At 43.5% G+C, this 19,919-nt stretch overlaps 1 protein-coding gene across 2 annotated transcripts in view; it reads right to left on the minus strand.

Moving 5' to 3' along the window:
* Positions 1-19,919, minus strand: part of LOC121840472 (copine-5-like) — a 216,012-nt gene that overhangs the window by 154,602 nt on the left and 41,491 nt on the right. For both annotated transcript variants that reach the window (XM_042304214.1, XM_042304213.1), the window contains exons 3-4: positions 19,423-19,469; positions 154-257 (exon numbers count right to left, since the gene is read on the minus strand). In XM_042304214.1, coding sequence (XP_042160148.1) covers positions 154-257; positions 19,423-19,469 — 151 coding nt within the window. The remainder of the gene's footprint in view (positions 1-153; positions 258-19,422; positions 19,470-19,919) is intronic.

A 19,919-nucleotide genomic window follows, 5' to 3' on the forward strand; every position in this document is an offset into this window, starting at 1 on the left:
AGAGAGATAGGAAAAAGAGAAAGCAAGAGAGAAAGGATAGAAAGGAAAGGTTGTTTAGGAAAATTAGCACATCACATGAGAAACTCACACACCCTCCCTGCCTCCCTGCCTGGTGAATCCTCATAGACCAGATCGAAGAGAATAACTACTCACACGTCAAAGCGTAGATTCTGCTTCTCTTCAAAGAAGTAGTCCAAGATGTACTTCCTGACAAAGTCTGGATCCAGAGTATTGTCAATCACCTCCGTCCTCCCAAACTAGAAGAGAATAGAGGGAGAGGGAAGGGGGAGAGAGAAGGGGAGAGGGCGAGGGAAGAGATGGGCAGAGTGGGAGAGAGAGGGAGAAGGAGAGAGAGAAAGAGAGTAGGGGGAGAAAGAGTGATATGGAGAGAGTTGGTTTGTGAGAAAATAATCATAAACTTTAATGCAGTTAATAAGAAAGCAGCCAGGTGTTTCATTCCCCTCCCCTCCCTCCCCTCATCTCATCTCATCTCATCCCTCCCCTCCCCTCCCCTCTCCTCTCCTCTCCTCTCCTCTCCTCTCCTCTCCCTCCTCTCCTCTCCTCTCCCCTCCTCTCTTGAAGACACCACGCAGCAGGTAAACATAGCATTTGATTAGCGTAGATCAATAATGACAGTGTTGTAATGACTAACTGGATCCTACAACTCCACAGCTGCTCTGGCCTGTCTGAAAAAGTCCACTCTCTATTGGTGTCGTTACGAAACACTAGCAGGAACACTTGGCCTGTAAGTATGTACATGAGGGGCAAATAAACACACAAGTCGCCAGATTGGTAAATTAAATAAAATGAAAGTCAGAGTCCCGAAGAACAATTGGCCAGTGTTTTCCAGGGAGTTCTAATTCAACTGTATCAACTGAGAACCAGCAGGGATTGAAAAGCACCTGAGAGGATGAGGTGCTGCAACTGCAATAACAAAGTGAGGTGTCCTGTGGTGCTAAAAAATACTGTGAGATGGTGTAACACTATGTGATGGTGTAATGCTGTGTGTGATGGTGTAGCTGAGTCACTGGGGCTCTCTCTTGCCGTCCCTGGAAGGGGTGCGTCACCTGAGTGGGTTGATTCACTGATGTGGTCATCCTGTCTGGGATGGCGCCCCCCTTGGGGTGGGTTGGTTGGTTGGTTGGTCTCTCTCTCTCTCTCTCTCTCTCTCTCTCTCTCTCTCTCAGGACTACCTGACACGATGACTCCTTGCTTTCCACCTGACCGTGCTGCTGCTCCAGTTTCAACTGTTCTGCCTTATTATTATTCGACCATGCTGGTCATTTATGAACATTTGAACATCTTGGCCATGTTCTGTTATAATCTCCACCCGGCACAGCCAGAAGAGGACTGGCCACCCCACATAGCCTGGTTCCTCTCTAGGTTTCTTCCTAGGTTTTGGCCTTTCTAGGGAGTTTTTCCTAGCCACCGTGCTTCTACACCTGCATTGCTTGCTGTTTGGGGTTTTAGGCTGGGTTTCTGTACAGCACTTTGAGATATCAGCTGATGTACGAAGGGCTATATAAATAAATTTGATTTGATTTGTGTAACACTGTGATGGTGTAACACTGTATGATGGTGTAACACTATGTGATGGTGAAACACTGTATGATGGTATAAAACTGCCTGATGGTGTAAAACTGTCTGATGGTGTAACACTGTGATGGTGTAAAACTGTGATGGTGTAACACTGTCTGATGGTGTAACACTGATGGTGTAACACTGTGATGGTGTAAAATTGTGATGGTGTAATACTGTCTGATGGTGTACCACTGTGATGGTGTAATACTGTCTGATGGTGTAAAACTGTGATGGTGTAATACTGTCTGATGGTGTACCACTGTGATGGTGTAATACTGTCTGATGGTGTAATACTGTGTGTGATGGTGTAACACTGTGTGTGATGGTGTAACACTGTGTGTGATGGTGTAATACTGTCTGATGGTGTAATGTGTTGTAATGTGTTGCAACCAGAGGAGCTGACACACACACCGCTGTGCTGTGGTTAGTTGGTTCCCACAGCTAATTGTGTCTGTAATGAATAATTCATGTTTAGAGGCCTGGCTGAGGCTTTGAGATGCATGAACATGAATTAATGATGGGCCAATAGAAAGTGTTTCTTACCATAAACTGACGGAGTGAATTAATTATAACATAGTCAGGTGTTACAGTCTTTTACAATCACTTTGGCACTAATTTCAGAACATTGATGTCATTTTTCAAAACTCTAGACACAACTCAAAACCAATAATCAAAATGATTGTTTTTAAAAACTATAACACTTTTTCCAATTGCTTGGATACAATACACATAAAAGCTAAGATCATTTGTTCATTGAACTAAAATCACCTGTTCAAAATGACACAACTTAACATCAAAGTATTACCATTTCAAAATGCAATTCACACATTACATCTCATCTGTTGCATTACTCTTAATGCATAGTTTTATGGAAACTGACAAACAATATTCCATGTTTAGATCATGAAGGTTTCAGGATTACGAGATCCATTGACACCAATTACTGTGGAACATGAACTAATTGGACTACATTATCTATGGATGTCATATTTCATCATCATTCTTTATCAGACACTGTTTCTATGGTCCCATGTACCACTTTTCTAGACCATGTTCTCAGATTTGACATTACTGTACACTCATTGGCCACTTTATTAGGTACACCTATCTAGTACTAGGTAGGACACCCTTTTGCCTCCACAACAGCCTGAATTATTCATGGTGTTGTACGTTAAGAGATGCCCTTCTGCACACCACTGTTTTAAACAGCTGTTATTTGAGCATTTGTGGCCTTTCTGTTAGCTTGAATGAGTCTGGACATTCTCCTCTGACCTCTCTCATTAACAAGGTGTTCTGCCCACAGAACTGCCGCTCACTGAATGTGTTTTGTTTATCGCACCATTCTCTGTAAACTCTAGAGACTGTAGTCCGTACAAATCCCAGGAGGACAGCTGTTTCTGAGATGCTGGAATCACCATGTGTGGCATCAACAATCATACCACGGTCAAAGTTGCTTAAATTACGCATCTTGCCCGATTAAATGTTAGGTCGAACAACAACTAAAGCTCTCTACTCTATATACTCTATATATATTGAGTTGCAGGCAGCCACATGATTCGCTGTTTGAATGTAACCTTCCTTGATGGGCTAAATCAGGTCTGTAGAGCTGATGGCATGACCTAAGTCATTGTGTGGGATAATGTCAGGTTACACCATGCTCAAATGGTGCAAGCATGGTTTCAGGCCCATCCACAATTTACCACCCTGTACTCACCCCCATACTCTCCTTTCCTAAAAATTCAAATGAAGAATTTTTCTCCACATGGGGGTGGAAGGTATATGATAGGCGCCCTCACGAACAAGCCGCCCTTCTCCAGGCCATGGATGACCCATGCAATGACATCACAGCAGACCAGTGTCAGTCCTGGATTCGCCCGAAGATTCATCCCAAGATGTTTGGCTAATGAAAACATCCATTGTGATGTGAATGAGAACCTGTGGCCAAATCCACAAGACAGGGTTGATGGAAATATAGATGTACAGTAATCAATCCTTTGTTTTGCTTTTTACAGTAAGCCAGCTGAGGAACACTGCAGTGATGTTTTACAGTAAGCCAGGTGAGGAACACCGCAGTGATGTTTTGAGGAACACTGCAGTGATGTTTTACAGTAAGCCAGGTGAGGAACACTGCAGTGATGTTTACAGTAAACCAGGTGAGGAAAGCCAGGTGAGGAACACTGCAGTGATGTTTTACAGTAAGCCAGGTGAGGAACACTGCAGTGATGTTTTACAGTAAGCCAGGTGAGGAACACCACAGTGATGTTTTACAGTAAGCCAGGTGAGGAACACCACAGTGATGTTTTACAGTAAGCCAGGTGAGGAACACTGCAGTGATGTTTTACAGTAAGCCAGGTGAGGAACACCACAGTGATGTTTTACAGTAAGCCAGGTGAGGAACACTGCAGCTGATGTTTTACTGTATTTGTATTTTTTTTTGTAGCTAATTATTTTTGCTTTGATTCAAAGAAACCAATGAGTGATTTTATTGTATTTCATCAATAAATGTCAGATTTTGTTCAATGATTCCACTGTGTCTGTAGTATTCTCTCTACTAGTCCTTTTACAGTGATGTATTTACATGTAGTTGTAACGGTCTGAGTGTAGTGGGTGAGGAGTCAGGCGCAGGAAGCAGAGAGTTCAGGGGAGTGCTATTTTAATGCACTGAGAAACTCTGAACATAAGCCAACCCTCACAAAAACACAGAGAGTACTGAACAAACAAATGCCCCAAACAGGGGGACTTAAACTGTCCAGGGAAAACCCACAAAATGGGAAAACACAAAACCCATAGACGTGCACACAAGTACACCAAACAGACGATCACAATAATTAATCCCGCACAAGGAACCCTGCGGGCCAGCTGACTAATAAAGCCTTACTACCTAACTCAAAACAGGTGCACACAATCAACACATAAGGAGGGGGAGGAAATAATTAGTAGCAGCTAGTAGGCCGGTGACGACGACCGCCGAGCGCCACCCGAACGGGAAGGGGAGTGTCCTTCGGTCGGAGTCGTGACAGAAGTACCATTAACAAAACATGTATCACATATTTTGTACTACAATATTTAATGATTGTACGACCAACTACACAGTGAAACTATCGGTATATTGTGTGTGGGTGATCTAAATGAATGTTTCTATGGTATTTCATGATAAATTAGTTATTTGAACCACTGACTCTGCAAGTGCAAGGTTTCTTTAAAGATATGAATGCACAATGCAATGTTTTTAACATTGGACAGCCTGTGTTACAAGTGATGACCGTTTTGAGTAATGTGTCTAGAGTTTTGAAAAATGACCACAAGGTTCTGAAATTAGTGCCAAAGGGATTGTAAAAAACTGTAACGTGTAGATGACACTGCTGAATTACACTGCTACAGGGAAAATCATGTCACACAGGTCTGTGTTTTGACATCACACTGCTACAGGGAAGATCATGCATTTGATATATAATACAGTTGTGGAAAAGACAGCTACAAATTTAAATAGGTTAAAATTGTTGCAATTTAAAAATGGCATGAGGCAAGTAGTGTTGTTAAACCCTTTTTCTTCTCATCATTCTGCCTCTGCCTCTCTCTCTCACTGTTTCTCTTTCTCTCTCTCACTGTTTCTCTTTCTCTCTCTGTTTCTCTTTCTCTCTGTTTCTCTCTCACTGTTTCTCTTTCTCTCTCTCACTGTCTCTCTCTGCCTCTGTCTCTGTTTCTCTCTCTGTTTCTCTCTCTCACTGTTTCTCTCTCTCACTGTCTCTCTCTCTCACTGTCTCTCTCTCTCACTGTCTCTCTCTCTCACGGTTTCGCGGTTTCTCTCTCTGTCTCACGGTTTCTCTGTCTCTCTCTCACTGTTTCTCTCTCTCTCTCTCTCTCTCTCTCTCTCTCTCTCTCTCACTGTTTCTCTCTCTCTCTCTCTGTTTGTTATGGAAGGTTTGGGAATTGCTTCCTTTTAGGTGGTTGTAGAATTTAACTGCTCTTTTCTGGATTTTGATCATTAGCGGGTATTGGCCTAATTCTGCTCTGCAGGCATTATCTGGTGTTCTACGTTGTACACAGAGGATATTTTTTGCAGAATTCTGCACGCAGTCTCAATTTGGTGTTTGTCACGTTTTATAAAGTCTTGGTTGGTGAGCGGACCCCAGACCTAACAACCATAAAGAGCAATGGGTTCTATAACCGATTGAAGTATTTTTTGCCAGATCCTAATTGGTATGTTGAATTTTATGTTCCTTTTGATGGCATAGAATGCCCTTCTTGCCTCGTCTCTTAGATAGGTAACTTCCACAAGGCTGTAAACTGTGGCGCTGATGTTTAGGCCAAGGCTTTCGACTTTGTCAGTCACCACATTCTTATCGGCAGTCTCAACAGCCTTGGTATCTCAAATGACTGCCTCGCCTGGTTCACCAACTACTTTCCAGACAGAGTTCAGTGTGTCATATCAGAGGGCCTATTGTCCGGACATCTGGCAGTCTCTATGGGGGTGCCACAGGGTTCAATTCTCAGGCCGACTCTTTTCTCTTTATACATCAATGATGTCGCTCTTGCTGCTGGTGATTCCCTGATCCACCTATACGCAGATAACACCATTCTGTATACTTCTGGCCCTTCTTTGGACACTGTGTTAACTAACATCCAGACTAGCTTCAATGCCATACAACTTTCCTTCCGTGGCCTCCAAATGCTCTTAAATGCAAGTAAAACTAAATGCATGCTCTTCGACCGATCGCTGCCCGCCCATCCATTATCACTACTCTGGACGGTTCTGACTTAGAATATGTGGACAATTACAAATACCTAGGTGTCTGGTTAGACTGTAAACTCTCCTTCCAGACTCACATTAAGCATCTCCAATCCAAAATTAAATCTAGAATCGGCTTCCTATTTCGCAACAAAGCATCCTTCACTCATGCTGCCAAACATACCCTCGAAAAACTGACTATCCTACCGATCCTTGACTTTGGCGATGTCATCTATAAAATAGCCTCCAACACTACTCAGAAAATTGGATTCAGTCTATCACAGTGCCATACGTTTTGTCACGAAAGCCCCATATACTACCCACCACTGCGACCTGTATGCTCTCGTTGGCTGGCGCTCGCTTCATATTCGTCACCAAACCCACTGGCTCCAGGTCATCAGTAAGTCTTTGCTAGGTAAAGTCCAGCCTTATCTCAGCTCACTGGTCACCATAGCAGCACCCACCTGTAGCACTCACTCCAGCAGGTATATTTCACTGGTCACCCCCTGTAGAAAAGGCCCATGGAGTTGGTGGAATAATCCTTTAATTCATTGCTACTTACTTAGCTGGGCGCTTTAATTAGGTCAGGTGGAAATGTCCGACAGATCTCAACTCCATAAAAGGAGGAAATTGCCATCGCCTGATCTCGCTGCTTTCTCTTCCTTAACTCCGTCTGATCCAGACGTTCTGTGCGTCCATGAATACACGTAAGTCCACCGACTCTGTTACCTTTCATCTGAACTATCTGTGGCGATCGGGGGAGTGGGCTATCAGTTATTGTTTATAGTTATTACCGCGGAGCGCGGCTTGGAGCGCACGCTTCAAACATATTGTGTAATGTGAATTGTCAATGATCACGGCCCTATGGACCCTCATAGGCCAATTATGCAATCGATATGGTTCATGTGTAATGAAATTAATTATATGTACACATGAAGACAATTGAAAGGGTGAAATGAGAAACGTCATTGTTTGCTAACTGATCGACTTTAATACCAAACTAATGGGGATTATAGATTGAATAACCATTCACTGTTTGTATTCTTTCATGATTTATGATAAATAGTTACGAGCCTAAATGACTCACGGATGATTACTATTGACTTCTTAATGAACTGGATTGTTGACTTCCCTAATTATGTTAATCGAGAATGATTGTTATGATATGAGATATCTTTGGGATTAGGAATTTGATCGGATACATGTTATTTGTTTCCTTTGTGATGCAGCCCAGACTACTCAGTAAATATACCACTTTATGGTTAAAGGAATTCCTTCCTCAGTCTCATCCATTCCTCTGTCACCTGACCACCTGTTCACCTTCACTGTCAGTCATCCTACCTGTCCAGCTACCCACACAGATTCCACTAATCTTTCACCTCCAAAGCCTATTCCTCATTTGGCCACCTTTCTTTCCAGTTCTCTGCTGCAAATTACTGGAACGAATTGCAAAAATCACTGAAGCTGGAAACTCATATCTCCCTCACTAACTTTAAGCATCAGCTGTCAGAGCAGCTCACAGATCACTGCACCTGTACATAGCCCATCTGTAAATAGCCTATCCAACTACCTCATCCCCATATTGTTTTTGTTTTTTGCTCCTTTGCACCCCAGTATCTCTACTTGTACATTCATCTTCTGAACATCTACCACTCCAGTGTTTAATTGCTCAATTGTAATTACTCCGCCACTACGGCCTATTTATTGCCTTACTTCCCTAATCTTACCTTATTTGCACAGACTGTATATAGATTTTTTCCTATTGTGTTATTGACTGTATGTTTGTTTATTCCATGTGTAACTGTGTTGTTGTTTGTGTCGCACTGCTTTGCTTTATCTTGGGCAGATCGCAGTTGTAAATGAGAGTTTGTTCTCAACTGGCCTACCTGGTTAAACAAAGGTGAAATAAATTTTTTTTTAAAAGTGTTTGTAGTTATATGTACAGTATATGTATAGTTTGTGTGCTCTAGGGCAACAATGTCTAGATGGAATTTGTATTTGTGGTCCTGGCGACTGGACCTTTTTTTGGAACACCATTATTTTGGTCTTACTGCGATTTACTGTCAGGGCCCAGGTCTGGCAGAATCGATGCAGAAGATCTAGGTGCAGCTGTAGGCCCTCCTTGGTTGGTGACAGAAGCACCAGATCATCAGCAAACAGAAGACATTTGACTTCAGATTCTAGTAGGGTGAGGCCGGTTGCTGCAGACTGTCCCTAGTGCCCTCGCCAATTAGTTGATATACATGTTGAAGAGGGTGGGGCTTAAGTTTTTTGCCAATTTTAAAAAACGCACACTTGTTTGTGTACATGGATTTTACAATGTTGTATGTTTTTCCCCCAACACCACTTTACATCAATTTGTATAGCAGACCCTCATGCCAAATTGAGTCGAAGGCTTTTTTTAAATCAACAAAGCATGAGAAGACTTTGCCTTTGTTTTGATTTGTTTGTTTGTCAATTAGGGTGTGCAGGGTGAATACGTGGTCTGTCACACGATAATTGGGTAAAAATCAAATTGACATTTGCTCAGTACATTGCTTTCACTGAGGAAATGTACGAGTCTGCTGTTAATGATAACGCATATCATTTTCCCAAGGTTGCTGTTGACGCATATCCCTCGATAGTTATTAGGGTCAAATTTGTCTCCACTTTTGTAGATTGGGCTGATCAGTCCTTGAGTCCAAATAATGGGGAAGATGCCAGAGCTAAGGATGATATTAAAGAGTTTTAGTATAGCCAATTGGAAATCTCACTCTCACTCTTGCTCTCTCTCTCTCATTCTGTCAGTCTCTGAGCTAAGGGCAGGATTCAATCATTATCACACAAGTATTGCCAAAGATCCGTGTCATAGCTTTATTGAAATTTAAAGGCAATGTTCCCTCGTTCGCAGAGATTACATTCAAGGTAAACAGAAATGACCTTTACATTTTAACACCAATCTTTTCTGCAATAGTTCCCATGATAGGGATTGAATCCAGCCATAACGGTAGATTCAGGACAAGTTGAGATCTCTTCAGATCAAAGAGCTGAGAAAAATACATATCTCACAGTCAGGAGAGGACAGGCTGGAAGTAGAGGAAGTGGTGGTGGCAGAAATCCAGAAGCAAACTCACATCAGCCTGAGCCAAGAGGCCTAACTTTACAAAAGGCAAAAAGATTCCGCTGCAGAGTGAAGACTCAGCTTTCTCCAAGGCAATTTAGATAGATAAGGGCCAGTGCTGTGTGAGGAAATAACAGCCTTACCTGGAAATGCCCTCTGGCTCTGCACAGTGGGGGTCTGAAGCTTAGACGGGAGCCAGGGCCAGACAGGTAAGACTGTACCATTCCCTGTCAACCCCAGACAGACAAACCCTTGTATGTGGATGTCACCTCTCCCCGGCTGTGCAGCCTATAACTCTCACCTGAACTAGCATAAATTGTGAGACAAGCCTCACATGCTGAGCAAACCAGACACGTGCATGTGTCCGTTTGCTCCATCGCGAACACATTGATTTTGTTCACCCACACCAGAAGCGATCAGCGTTCGTCCTGGGATATAAACATTGGATTGTTATTTTACCTGAAATGCACAAGGTCCTCTACTCCGATAATTAATCCACAGATAAAATGATTAAACCAAATCTGTTTTGCATCATCTCTCCTCCTCCCTTCAGGCTTCTGTTTCTTCTTTGGACATATGCTGGTTGGCAACCAACTTTACCGCATTACTACAACCGACAGGAGTGTGGACCTAAGTTCATCTTTAAATCACCCACGTGGGTATATGCTCCTAAAAACCAATGAAGAGATGGGAGAGGACGGACTTGCAGCGCGTTGAGCATCACAAATATAACATATTTCTATGTTAGCGCCTAGCCATGCAGACGCTCGCGAGCAGTGTGGGTGCAATGATTGAATGTACATGTACATTTATTTTGCAAAGCTCGTGCACGAAACATATGTCAGCCTTCTCTTTAACCTTATAACAAGAAAGCATTGTTGGTGGAGATGTCGAATTCAGCCTCCAATGCCTTCTCATCTAACTAAAATATACTGAACAAAAATATAAATGCAACATGTAAAGTATTGGTTAGGGCTGGGCGATAAATCTATATCAATAATTATCGAGGTAATTACTTCCCTCAATAACGATATAAAAACATTTAGATTAATTTTCGATAATGTCGATATAGAATAATTAGTTACAGCAGTCTATTTCACCTCTGACGCAGCAGGAACGTGCAGAGAAGTAACAATATGCACACGGAGAGGTACACGCCCACTAAAAATCACTTAGCACCTCAAGTGATGGAGTAGCCACTATTAACCACGGAAAATGAGTGATGTAGGCGAAAACAGTGGCAGCCATGGAGAAGGAGAAGCTTCCAACAAATAAATGATTGATAAAAAGGGTTCAACTGTTTCAGTAATTTGGAAGTGCTTTGGCTTTTTGAAGTCCGACAAAGAGCAGAGTCCAAATTGTGCCGTAGACAGGTGGCTACGAAGTCTGGTAATACGACAAACCTTTTTCAACATTTGAAGCAAAATCACTCTTTGGAACATGCAGGAACTTTGAGTTTGCACCACGGTATTGATAAAACACCCATCAAGCACCAGCCAATCTAGGGATGTTTGCGCGAAGCAGTCAACACTGACAGCATTTATGCCCTACAAGCAAACATCAAAAAGACAAAGACATCACAAATGTTATTACGCATTGCATTGCTAAGGACATGCTACCAATTAGCACAGTCGAGAAGGAAGGTTTCAAGAGGCTTATCAATTTAATTGACCCCAGGTACGTGCTCCCTGCCGTAAACATGGAAACATTTTCCTTAAAGTATCATTTTATTTGTAGCTCACATAATTTAAAAGAATCGGAATCTTTATTTATCTAGGAATGTCAGTTAAGGACAACTTCTTATTTACAATGACAGCCTATCAGGGAACAGTGGGTTAACTGCCTTGTTCAGTGGAAGAACAACAGTTCTTTACCTTGTCAGCGCAGGGATTTGACCTAGCAACCTTTAGTTGTTGGACCAACTCACTAACAACTAGGCTAGCTTTTTGTTCAGGCATTAGGCATTCTTGAGTCTGAAGCAGATATGCACCTTTTAAACATTATTTGATTAATATTGTGATAATTATTGTTATCGAATGAAAAAAATATATAGATATCGTAATAATTTATTTGCCATATCGCCCAGCCCTACTACTGGTCCCATGTTCCCATGTTCCCAGTGGTTAGATCATTGGGCCAGTAAACAAAAGGTTGCTAGGTACACGAGATGACAGAACAAAAATCTGTTGTTCTGAACCAGGAAATTAACACTCTGTTCTTAGGCTGTCATTGTAAATAAGAATTTGTTCTTAAGTGATTTCCTTAGTTAAATAGAAATAATGACCTGAAATAATAGATCACCTAAATTTTCCATATGCACCAAAAGTGTATTTCTCTCAAATTTTGTGCACAAATTTGTTTCCATCCTTGTTAGTGAGCATTTCTCCTTTGCCACGATAATCCATCCACCTGACAGGTGTGGCATATCAAGAAGCTGATTAAACAGCACGAACATTACACAGGTGCACCTTGTGCTGGGGACACAACACAATGCCGCACGTCTCAAGTTTTCAGGGAGTGTGCAATTGGCATGCTGACTGCAGGAATTTCCACCAGAGCTGTTGCCAGATAATTTAATGTTAATTTCTCTACCATAAGCCGCCTTCAACGTCATTTTAGAGAATTTGTCAGTAGGTCCAACCGGTTGTGAGGACAACTGCAGACCATGAGTAACCATGCCAGCCCAGGACTTCAACATCCGGTTTCTTCACCTACGGGATTGCCTGAAACCAGCCACCCGGAGAGCTGATGAAACTGAGGAGTATTGCTGTTTGTAATAAGCTCCTTTTATGGTGAAAAACTCATTCTGATTGGCTGGGCCTTGCTCCCCAGTGGGTGGGCCAGTCTCCCAAGTGGGTGGGCTTATGCCCTCCCAGGCCCACCCATGGCTGCGCCCCTGCCCAGTCACCTGAAATCAAAAGATTAGGGCCTAATTTATTTATTTCAGTAGACTGGTTTCCTTATGTGAACTATAACTCATCATTGAAATTGTTGCCTGTTGCGTTTATATTTTTTTGTTCAGTATACATTGGAACATTGTGGTCTGCAGGCAGCCTGGACTTAAAGACTAGGCATATCATAGTATATGTAAATGTATCACTCTGTTAAGTTACGTTTTGGTATGGTTACACAAGACAGAATGTTACTTAAGCCAAAAACTAAGCAAGACAAGTCAATCAGGGAGGATGAGTGGGTGTATGATGCAAATGTCTAGAAACTCAAAGGTTGTGTGTTTGAATCTCAAAGATAACTTTAGCAACTTGTCACGCCCTGACCGTAGAGAGCCTTTTAATGTCTCTATTTGGTTTGGTCAGGGTGTGATTTGGGGTGGGCATTCTATGTTTAGTTTTCTATGATTTGGTGTTTCCACGTTTTGGCCGGGTATGGTTCTCAATCAGGGACAGCTGTCTATCGTTGTCTCTGATTGGGAATCATACTTAGGTAGCCCTTTCCCCTCCTTTCCTTGTGGGAAGTTTAGGGCACATAGCCTTTAGCTTCAAGGTTTGGTTTTGTAGTGTTTATTGTTTTTGTCTGCGTCATATAAATGAAAGAATATGTACGCTGACCACGCTGCACCTTGGTCCTCCTCCTTCAACAGCCGTGACACAACTACTTAACTTTAGCCACTAACACTAGACTTAAACTTAACCTGAACCTCTAACCCTACCCTTAGCCTAGCTAATGTCAGCCACACCAAAGTTGAATTCGTAACATATCAAACATATTGCAAATTTGTAACATTTTGTAATTCTTAACATATCATATGAATGTGTCCATAAATGAATACATAGCATACCAAAACACTACATATCATACTAAATGGAGGGAGACAAATTTACTATTACTATGTTACGTTGACCCCTGAGTTCAGGTTGCTGTAGGCTATAGCAGCTGTGAGAAGACTCTACTCTAACTTGAACAATAATACATTCTAGGGCAAAGACGTCTTATTTAGCTCCCCTATGAGGCCTTCTCTAACTAGAATACATTGTGGGATGAGATGTCAGATACAGGGCTCTTGCTGTGTAGCGCCTCCACCTCCTTCTCTCTAACTTTAACAACAATACATTGTGGGATGAGATGTCAGATACAGGGCTCTTGCTGTGTACAGCCTCCACTGCCTTCTCTCTAACTAGAATACATTGTGTGATGAGATGTCAGATACAGGGCTCTTGCTGTGTACAGCCTCCACTGCCTTCTCTCTAACTAGAATACATTGTGGGATGAGATGTCAGATACAGGGCTCTTGCTGTGTACAGCCTCCACTGCCTTCTCTCTAACTAGAATACATTGTGTGATGAGATGTCAGATACAGGGCTCTTGCTGTGTACAGCCTCCACTGCCTTCTCTCTAACTTTAACAACAATACATTGTGGGGTGAGATTTGGAGATGTAGGAGAAAGAATCCGACTTGGAATAATATTAGAGTAATAGTGTTAAGCCTGGTTCTAGGAGGGGTAATGTGATGTGGTATAAAGCCTGGCTCTAGGAGGGGTAACGTAATGTGGTGTAAAGCCTGGTTCTAGGAGGGGTAACAATGTGGTGTAAAGCCTGGTTCTAGGAGGGGTAATGTGATGTGGTGTAAAGCCTGGTTCTAGGAGGGGTAATGTGATGTGGTGTAAAGCCTGGTTCTAGGAGGGGTAATGTGATGTGGTGTAAAGCCTGGCTCTAGGAGGGGTAACATAATGTGGTGTAAAGCCTGGTTCTAGGAGGGGTAAGGTCATGTGATGTAAAGCCTGGTTCTAGGAGGGGTAACATAATGTGATGTAAAGCCTGGTTCTAGGAGGGGTAATGGGTAATGTGGTGTAAAGCCTGGTTCTAGGAGGGGTAATGTGGTGTAAATCCTGTTTCTAGGAGGGGTGATGTAATGTGATGTAAAGCCTGGTTCTAGGAGGGGTAATGTGTATAAAGCCTGGTTCTAGGAGGGGTAATGTGATGTAAAGCCTGGGTCTAGAAGGGGTAAGGTAATGTGATGTAAAGCCTGGTTCTAGGAGGGGTAATGTGGTATAAAGCCTGGTTCTAGGAGGGGTAATGTGGTGTAAAGCCTGGTTCTAGGAGGGGTAATGTGGTGTAAAGCCTGGTTCTAGGAGGGGTAATGTGGTGTAAAGCCTGGTTCTAGGAGGGGTAATGTGGTGTAAAGCCTGGTTCTAGGAGGGGTAATGTGGTGTAAAGCCTGGTTCTAGGAGGGGTAATGTGGTGTAAAGCCTGGCTCTAGGAGGGGTAACGTGATGTGGTGTAAAGCCTGGTTCTAGGAGGGGTAAGTTAATGTGATGTAAAGCCTGGTTCTAGGAGGGGTAAGGTAATGTGATGTAAAGCCTGGGTCTAGAAGGGGTAAGGTAATGTGATGTAAAGCCTGGTTCTAGGAGGGGTAACATAATGTGGTGTAAAGCCTGGTTCTAGGAGGGGTAATGTGGTATAAAGCCTGTTTCTAGGAGGGGTAATGTGGTGTAAAGCCTGGTTCTAGGAGGGGTAATGTGGTGTAAAGCCTGGTTCTAGGAGGGGTAATGTGGTGTAAAGCCTGGTTCTAGGAGGGGTAATGTGGTGTAAAGCCTGGTTCTAGGAGGGGTAATGTGATGTAAAGCCTGGTTCTAGGAGGGGTGATGTGATGTAAAGCCTGGTTCTAGGAGGGGTAAGGTAATGTGATGTAAAGCCTGGTTCTAGGAGAGGTAAGGTAATGTGATGTAAAGCCTGGGTCTAGAAGGGGTAAGGTAATGTGATGTAAAGCCTGGTTCTAGGAGGGGTAACGTAATGTGGGGTAAAGCCTGGTTCTAGGAGGGGTAACGTAATGTGATGTAAAGCCTGGTTCTAGGAGGGGTAACGTAATGTGATGTAAAGCCTGGTTCTAGGAGGGGTATGGTAATGTGGTGTAAAGCCTGGTTCTAGGAGGGGTATGGTAATGTGGTGTAAAGCCTGGTTCTAGGAGGGTTATGGTAATGTGTGTCTGAACCACGGGGAACCACAGGGAGTGTGTACCAGGAATACTGCATAAGCAATATAATACTTATTAAACCGCTACATCAACATGCATTATAGTTAAGCAATAAGGCCTGAGGCAGTTTGGTATACAGTCAATAAAACACGGCTAAGGGCTGTTCTGTATACGGCCATTAGCTCAAACCACCCAGTTTATAATTAAGCACTAAGGCTTACGAGGTGGTGTGGTATATAGCCAATATACCACAACGAAGGGCTGTTCTGTATACAGCCATTCGCTCAAAACAACCCAGTTAATAATACTTATTAAAACGTTACACCAACATGCATTATAACTGTCAGCTCACTAGATGATATGGAATAGTTAATGGGGTAATTATACATTACAATTGTCTCATATATTATTTATTAAACGCAAGTATTCTGCACATCCATCTTGGGGTCTGGAAGGTAATCTAATCTCGGTACAAATGTAGGTGATTGACAAACATAGCCCAACCTACTGGACAACAAACTGGAGACCAAGAGATGAGACAGAGGCACTGTCTGGCATGAACCCCGAAAGACAACTAACTGCAATCAAAACTAGCTTAGTGTACTATAGGTAGCACTTCCCTTTATTCAGAGAACGAACAACAATAGTGTCTACATATTGCATTCCTCATCCTTCAAGGTAATTACTATGGAGGTACTAGATGGACCAGTAGTATGGAGGAACTAGATAGGAGGGACTAGATGGAGCAGTAGTATGGAGGTACTAGATGGAGCAGTATAATGGAGGTACTAGATGGAGCAGTAGTATGGAGGAACTAGATGGAGGTACTAGATGGAGCAGAAGTATGGAGGAACTAGATGGAGCAGTACAATGAAAGTACTAGACTGAGCAGTAGTATGGAGGTACTAGATTGAGCAGCAGTACGGAGGTACTAGATGGAGGAGTAGTATGGAGGTAATAGATTGAGCAGTAGTATGTAGGTACTAGATGGAGGAGTAGCACAGAATAACTAGACGGAGGAGTAGCACAGAAGAACTAGACGAAGCAGTAGAACATAATAGATGGAGCAGTAGTATGGATGTACTAGATGGAGCAGTAGAATTGAGGTACTAGATGGAGCAGTAGTATGGAGGTACTAGATTGAGCAGGAGTATGGAGGTACTAGATGGAGCAGCAGTATGGAGGTACTAGATTGAGCAGGAGTTGGGAGGTACTAGATGGAGCAGCAGTATGGAGGTACTAGATGGAGCAGTATAATGAAGGTAACAGATGGAGCAGTATAATGAAGGTAATAGATGGAGCAGTAGTATGGAGGTAATAGATGGAGCAGTATAATGAAGGTAATAGATGGAGCAGTAGTATGGAGGTAATAGATGGAGCAGTATAATGAAGGTACTAGATGGAGTTTTTGATTTGATTTGATTTGATTTTGGAGGAGTAGTATGTGGGTACTAGATGGAGGAGTAATATGGAGGTAATAGATGGAGCAGTAGTATGGAGGTACTAGACGGAGGAGTAGTATGGAGGTACTAGATGGGGCAGCAGTATGGAGATACTAGATGGAGCAGTGGAACAGAAGTACTAGATGGAGCAGTAGAACAGAAGTACTAGATGGAGCAGTAGAACAGAAGTACTAGATGGAGCAGTAGAACAGAAGTACAGTAGAGTTCCTATCCTACAGTAATGGATACAGAAGACAGTTCCTCCTAAGTTATAGCGTAGCTACAATAGTGGGAGGTGTGGGACAGGCTATGGAGAGGCAACGGGACAGGCTATGGAGAGGCAACGGGACAGGCTATGGAGAGGCAACGGGACAGCCGATAGACAGCGAGGAGAGTTCATCCTACAGAATGAGGAGTGTGAGATGAAGGCTGACAGAAAGGACCGTTCCTCCTCCCACAGAAGGCTGACAGACAGGACCGTTCCTCCTCCCACAGAAGGCTGACAGACAGGACCGTTCCCTCTCCCACAGAAGGCTGACAGACAGGACCGTTCCTCCCCCACAGAAGGCTGACAGACAGGACCGTTCCTCCTCCCACAGAAGGCTGACAGAAAGGACCGTTCCTCCTCCCACAGAAGGCTGACAGACAGGACCGTTCCCCCTCCCACAGAAGGCTGACAGACAGGACCGTTCCCTCTCCCACAGAAGGCTGACAGAAAGGTCCGTTCCTCCTCCCACAGAAGGCTGACAGAAAGGACCGTTCCTCCTCCCACAGAAGGCGGAGTAATGTGATTACATGCGGGGAGACAGTGAGGAGAGGAGAGCTCCGACCGTATCTACTATCTCAACACGAGGAGGACAAAAAAACATATTTGATGAGAGAGGGGCCAACACCAACGCTTAGCTCTATCATCTCCACACAGCTTGACTCTCTGCCTCACAAAGCCAGTATGCCCTGAGCCAAATAACAGGCCCGATATCTCTTCAAAAAGATAGGTTTAGTGTCTGCTGCACCCTGAGCTTGTTAGCTGTTAGCGGGTGGCAGGTTACCTGATAACAACAAAGAGAGAAACAGAGAGAGATCACAGACATACACAGTGAAGGGAGGAGATTCTTGACTCAAAAGCAAGATTTTTGGCTTTTATAAGTGCCATAGAGCAGTGGTGTACATTTTTGGATTCCAAGTGTCAAATGCACATAATTTAATTGGTTCCATTGCGCCAAGCAGGCAAGCTCAATGTCACGCCCTGGCCTTAGTTATCTTTGTCTTCTTTATTATTTTGGTTAGGCCAGGGTGTGACATGGGTGATTTATGTGTTTTGTCTTGTCTAGGGTTTTTTGTAGATTTATGGGGTTGTGTTCTTTTAGGTGTCTAGGTAAGTCTATGGTTGCCTGGATTGGTTCTCAATCAGAGGCAGGTGTTTATTGTTGTCTCTGATTGGGAGCCATATTTAGGCAGCCATATTCTTTGGGTATTTTGTGGGTGATTGTTTCCTGTCTTTGTGTTTTCTGCACCAGTTAGGACTGTTTCGGTTTTCACGTTTATTTGTTTTGTAGTTAGTTCAGTGTCTCTTATTAAAGAACCATGAACTATAACCACGCTGCGTTTTGGTCCGCCTCTCCTTCCCAGGAAGAAAGCCGTGACACTCAATCAAGCACTGCAAAATATTTTTCTCTTTTTTTAAGTCATATTGTTTGAACCTTGGGCCACATTCAGCAGGAAGCAACGTTTTGGAAGGTTCAGATAGAAATATGCTATGTAGAACAAGCATTCCTCTTCCAAATGTAGAATAAGGAATCACGTCGGCCCTATAGAATTTCTATCTACAATGCTCAAGAACGTGTTGCAACTGAACGTGGCTCACATCTGCCATCCAAGTATACAGCAGTACAGAGCAGTCTATAAAGACATGCCTCTGAACTCACTGCACCTCCTGCTGAAATTCGGCCCCAATTAAGGCACTCTGCCCTGGGTCAAGGGTAAGGCCAGGTTACTGGCAGAACCGGAGAGATTCTGACACTGACGCTAATCTTTATCGATACGTGTAGCAATCGCCATAATGGCCAATTGCTCAGAGCAAAAATATGTCCTAAGCCAAGCAATGAATATTCACAAGACAATCAATAGAGACTAGAATGATTGTCACGAGCAGAATTTACCTGGAGACAGACAGGGCTGGACCAGAACAGAGTTCTGCTGAGTCTGAGTATTCCTGAACAATTAGAATAAGAGTGTTCCACAAGCTAGATTCTAAAATGTTATGGAGAGGAAAGGAGAGGCCGCTTGATTGAGCTACTGATTCTGGTCAGGCAGTCATTCTCCATGCTGACAACTTTAAGAGTCAAGAGACTCACAATTGTATTGGAGAGCAATTGAGAGTAGTTTGATTGTTGCTAGATTGTTGTGGAAAGCAAGAGAGAGAGAGAGAGAGAGAGAGAGAGAGAGAGAGAGAGAGAGAGAGAGAGAGAGTGAAAGCGAGACAGAGATAGAGACAGAGAGAATGAGTGAAAGCGAGACAGAGATAGAGACAGATAGAGACAGAGAGAATGAGTGAAAGCGAGACAGAGATAGAGACAGAGAGAGAGAGAGTGAAAGCGAGACAGAGATAGACAGACAGAGAGAGAGTTGTTCTGCTTCTTACCTCTCGCCACTGTTTGGTCTCCACCCCCTGAGTGTACAACACCACCACTGGAAAGAGAGGTAGAGAGAGGTGGGGGGGGGAGAAAGGACGAAGAGAGAGATAGAGAGGGGGAAGGACGGAGAGAGAGAGGGAAAGAAAGAAAGAAAGGAGGGCGAGAGAGAGGGCGAGAGAGAGGGAGAGAGAAAGCGAGACAGAGAGAGAGAGGGGGAGAGAGAGAGAGAGGGAGAGAAAGGATGGAGAGAGAGAGGGGGAGAAAGGATGGAGAGAGAGAGAGAGAGGGGGAGAAAGGATGGAGAGAGAGAGAGGGAGAGAAGGGGGGAAGGACGGAGAGAGAGGGAGAGAAGGGGGAAAGACGGAGAGAGAGAGGGGAGAGAGAGAGAGGGGGAGAAAGGATGGAAAGAGAGAGAGAGGGGGAGAAAGGATGGAGAGAGAGAGAGAGAGAGGGGGAGAAAGGATGGAAAGAGAGAGAGAGGGGGAGAAAGGATGGAGAGAGAGAG

Source organism: Oncorhynchus tshawytscha, linkage group LG22 (genome assembly GCF_018296145.1).
Source record: "Oncorhynchus tshawytscha isolate Ot180627B linkage group LG22, Otsh_v2.0, whole genome shotgun sequence".
NCBI classification, from domain to species: domain Eukaryota; kingdom Metazoa; phylum Chordata; class Actinopteri; order Salmoniformes; family Salmonidae; genus Oncorhynchus; species Oncorhynchus tshawytscha.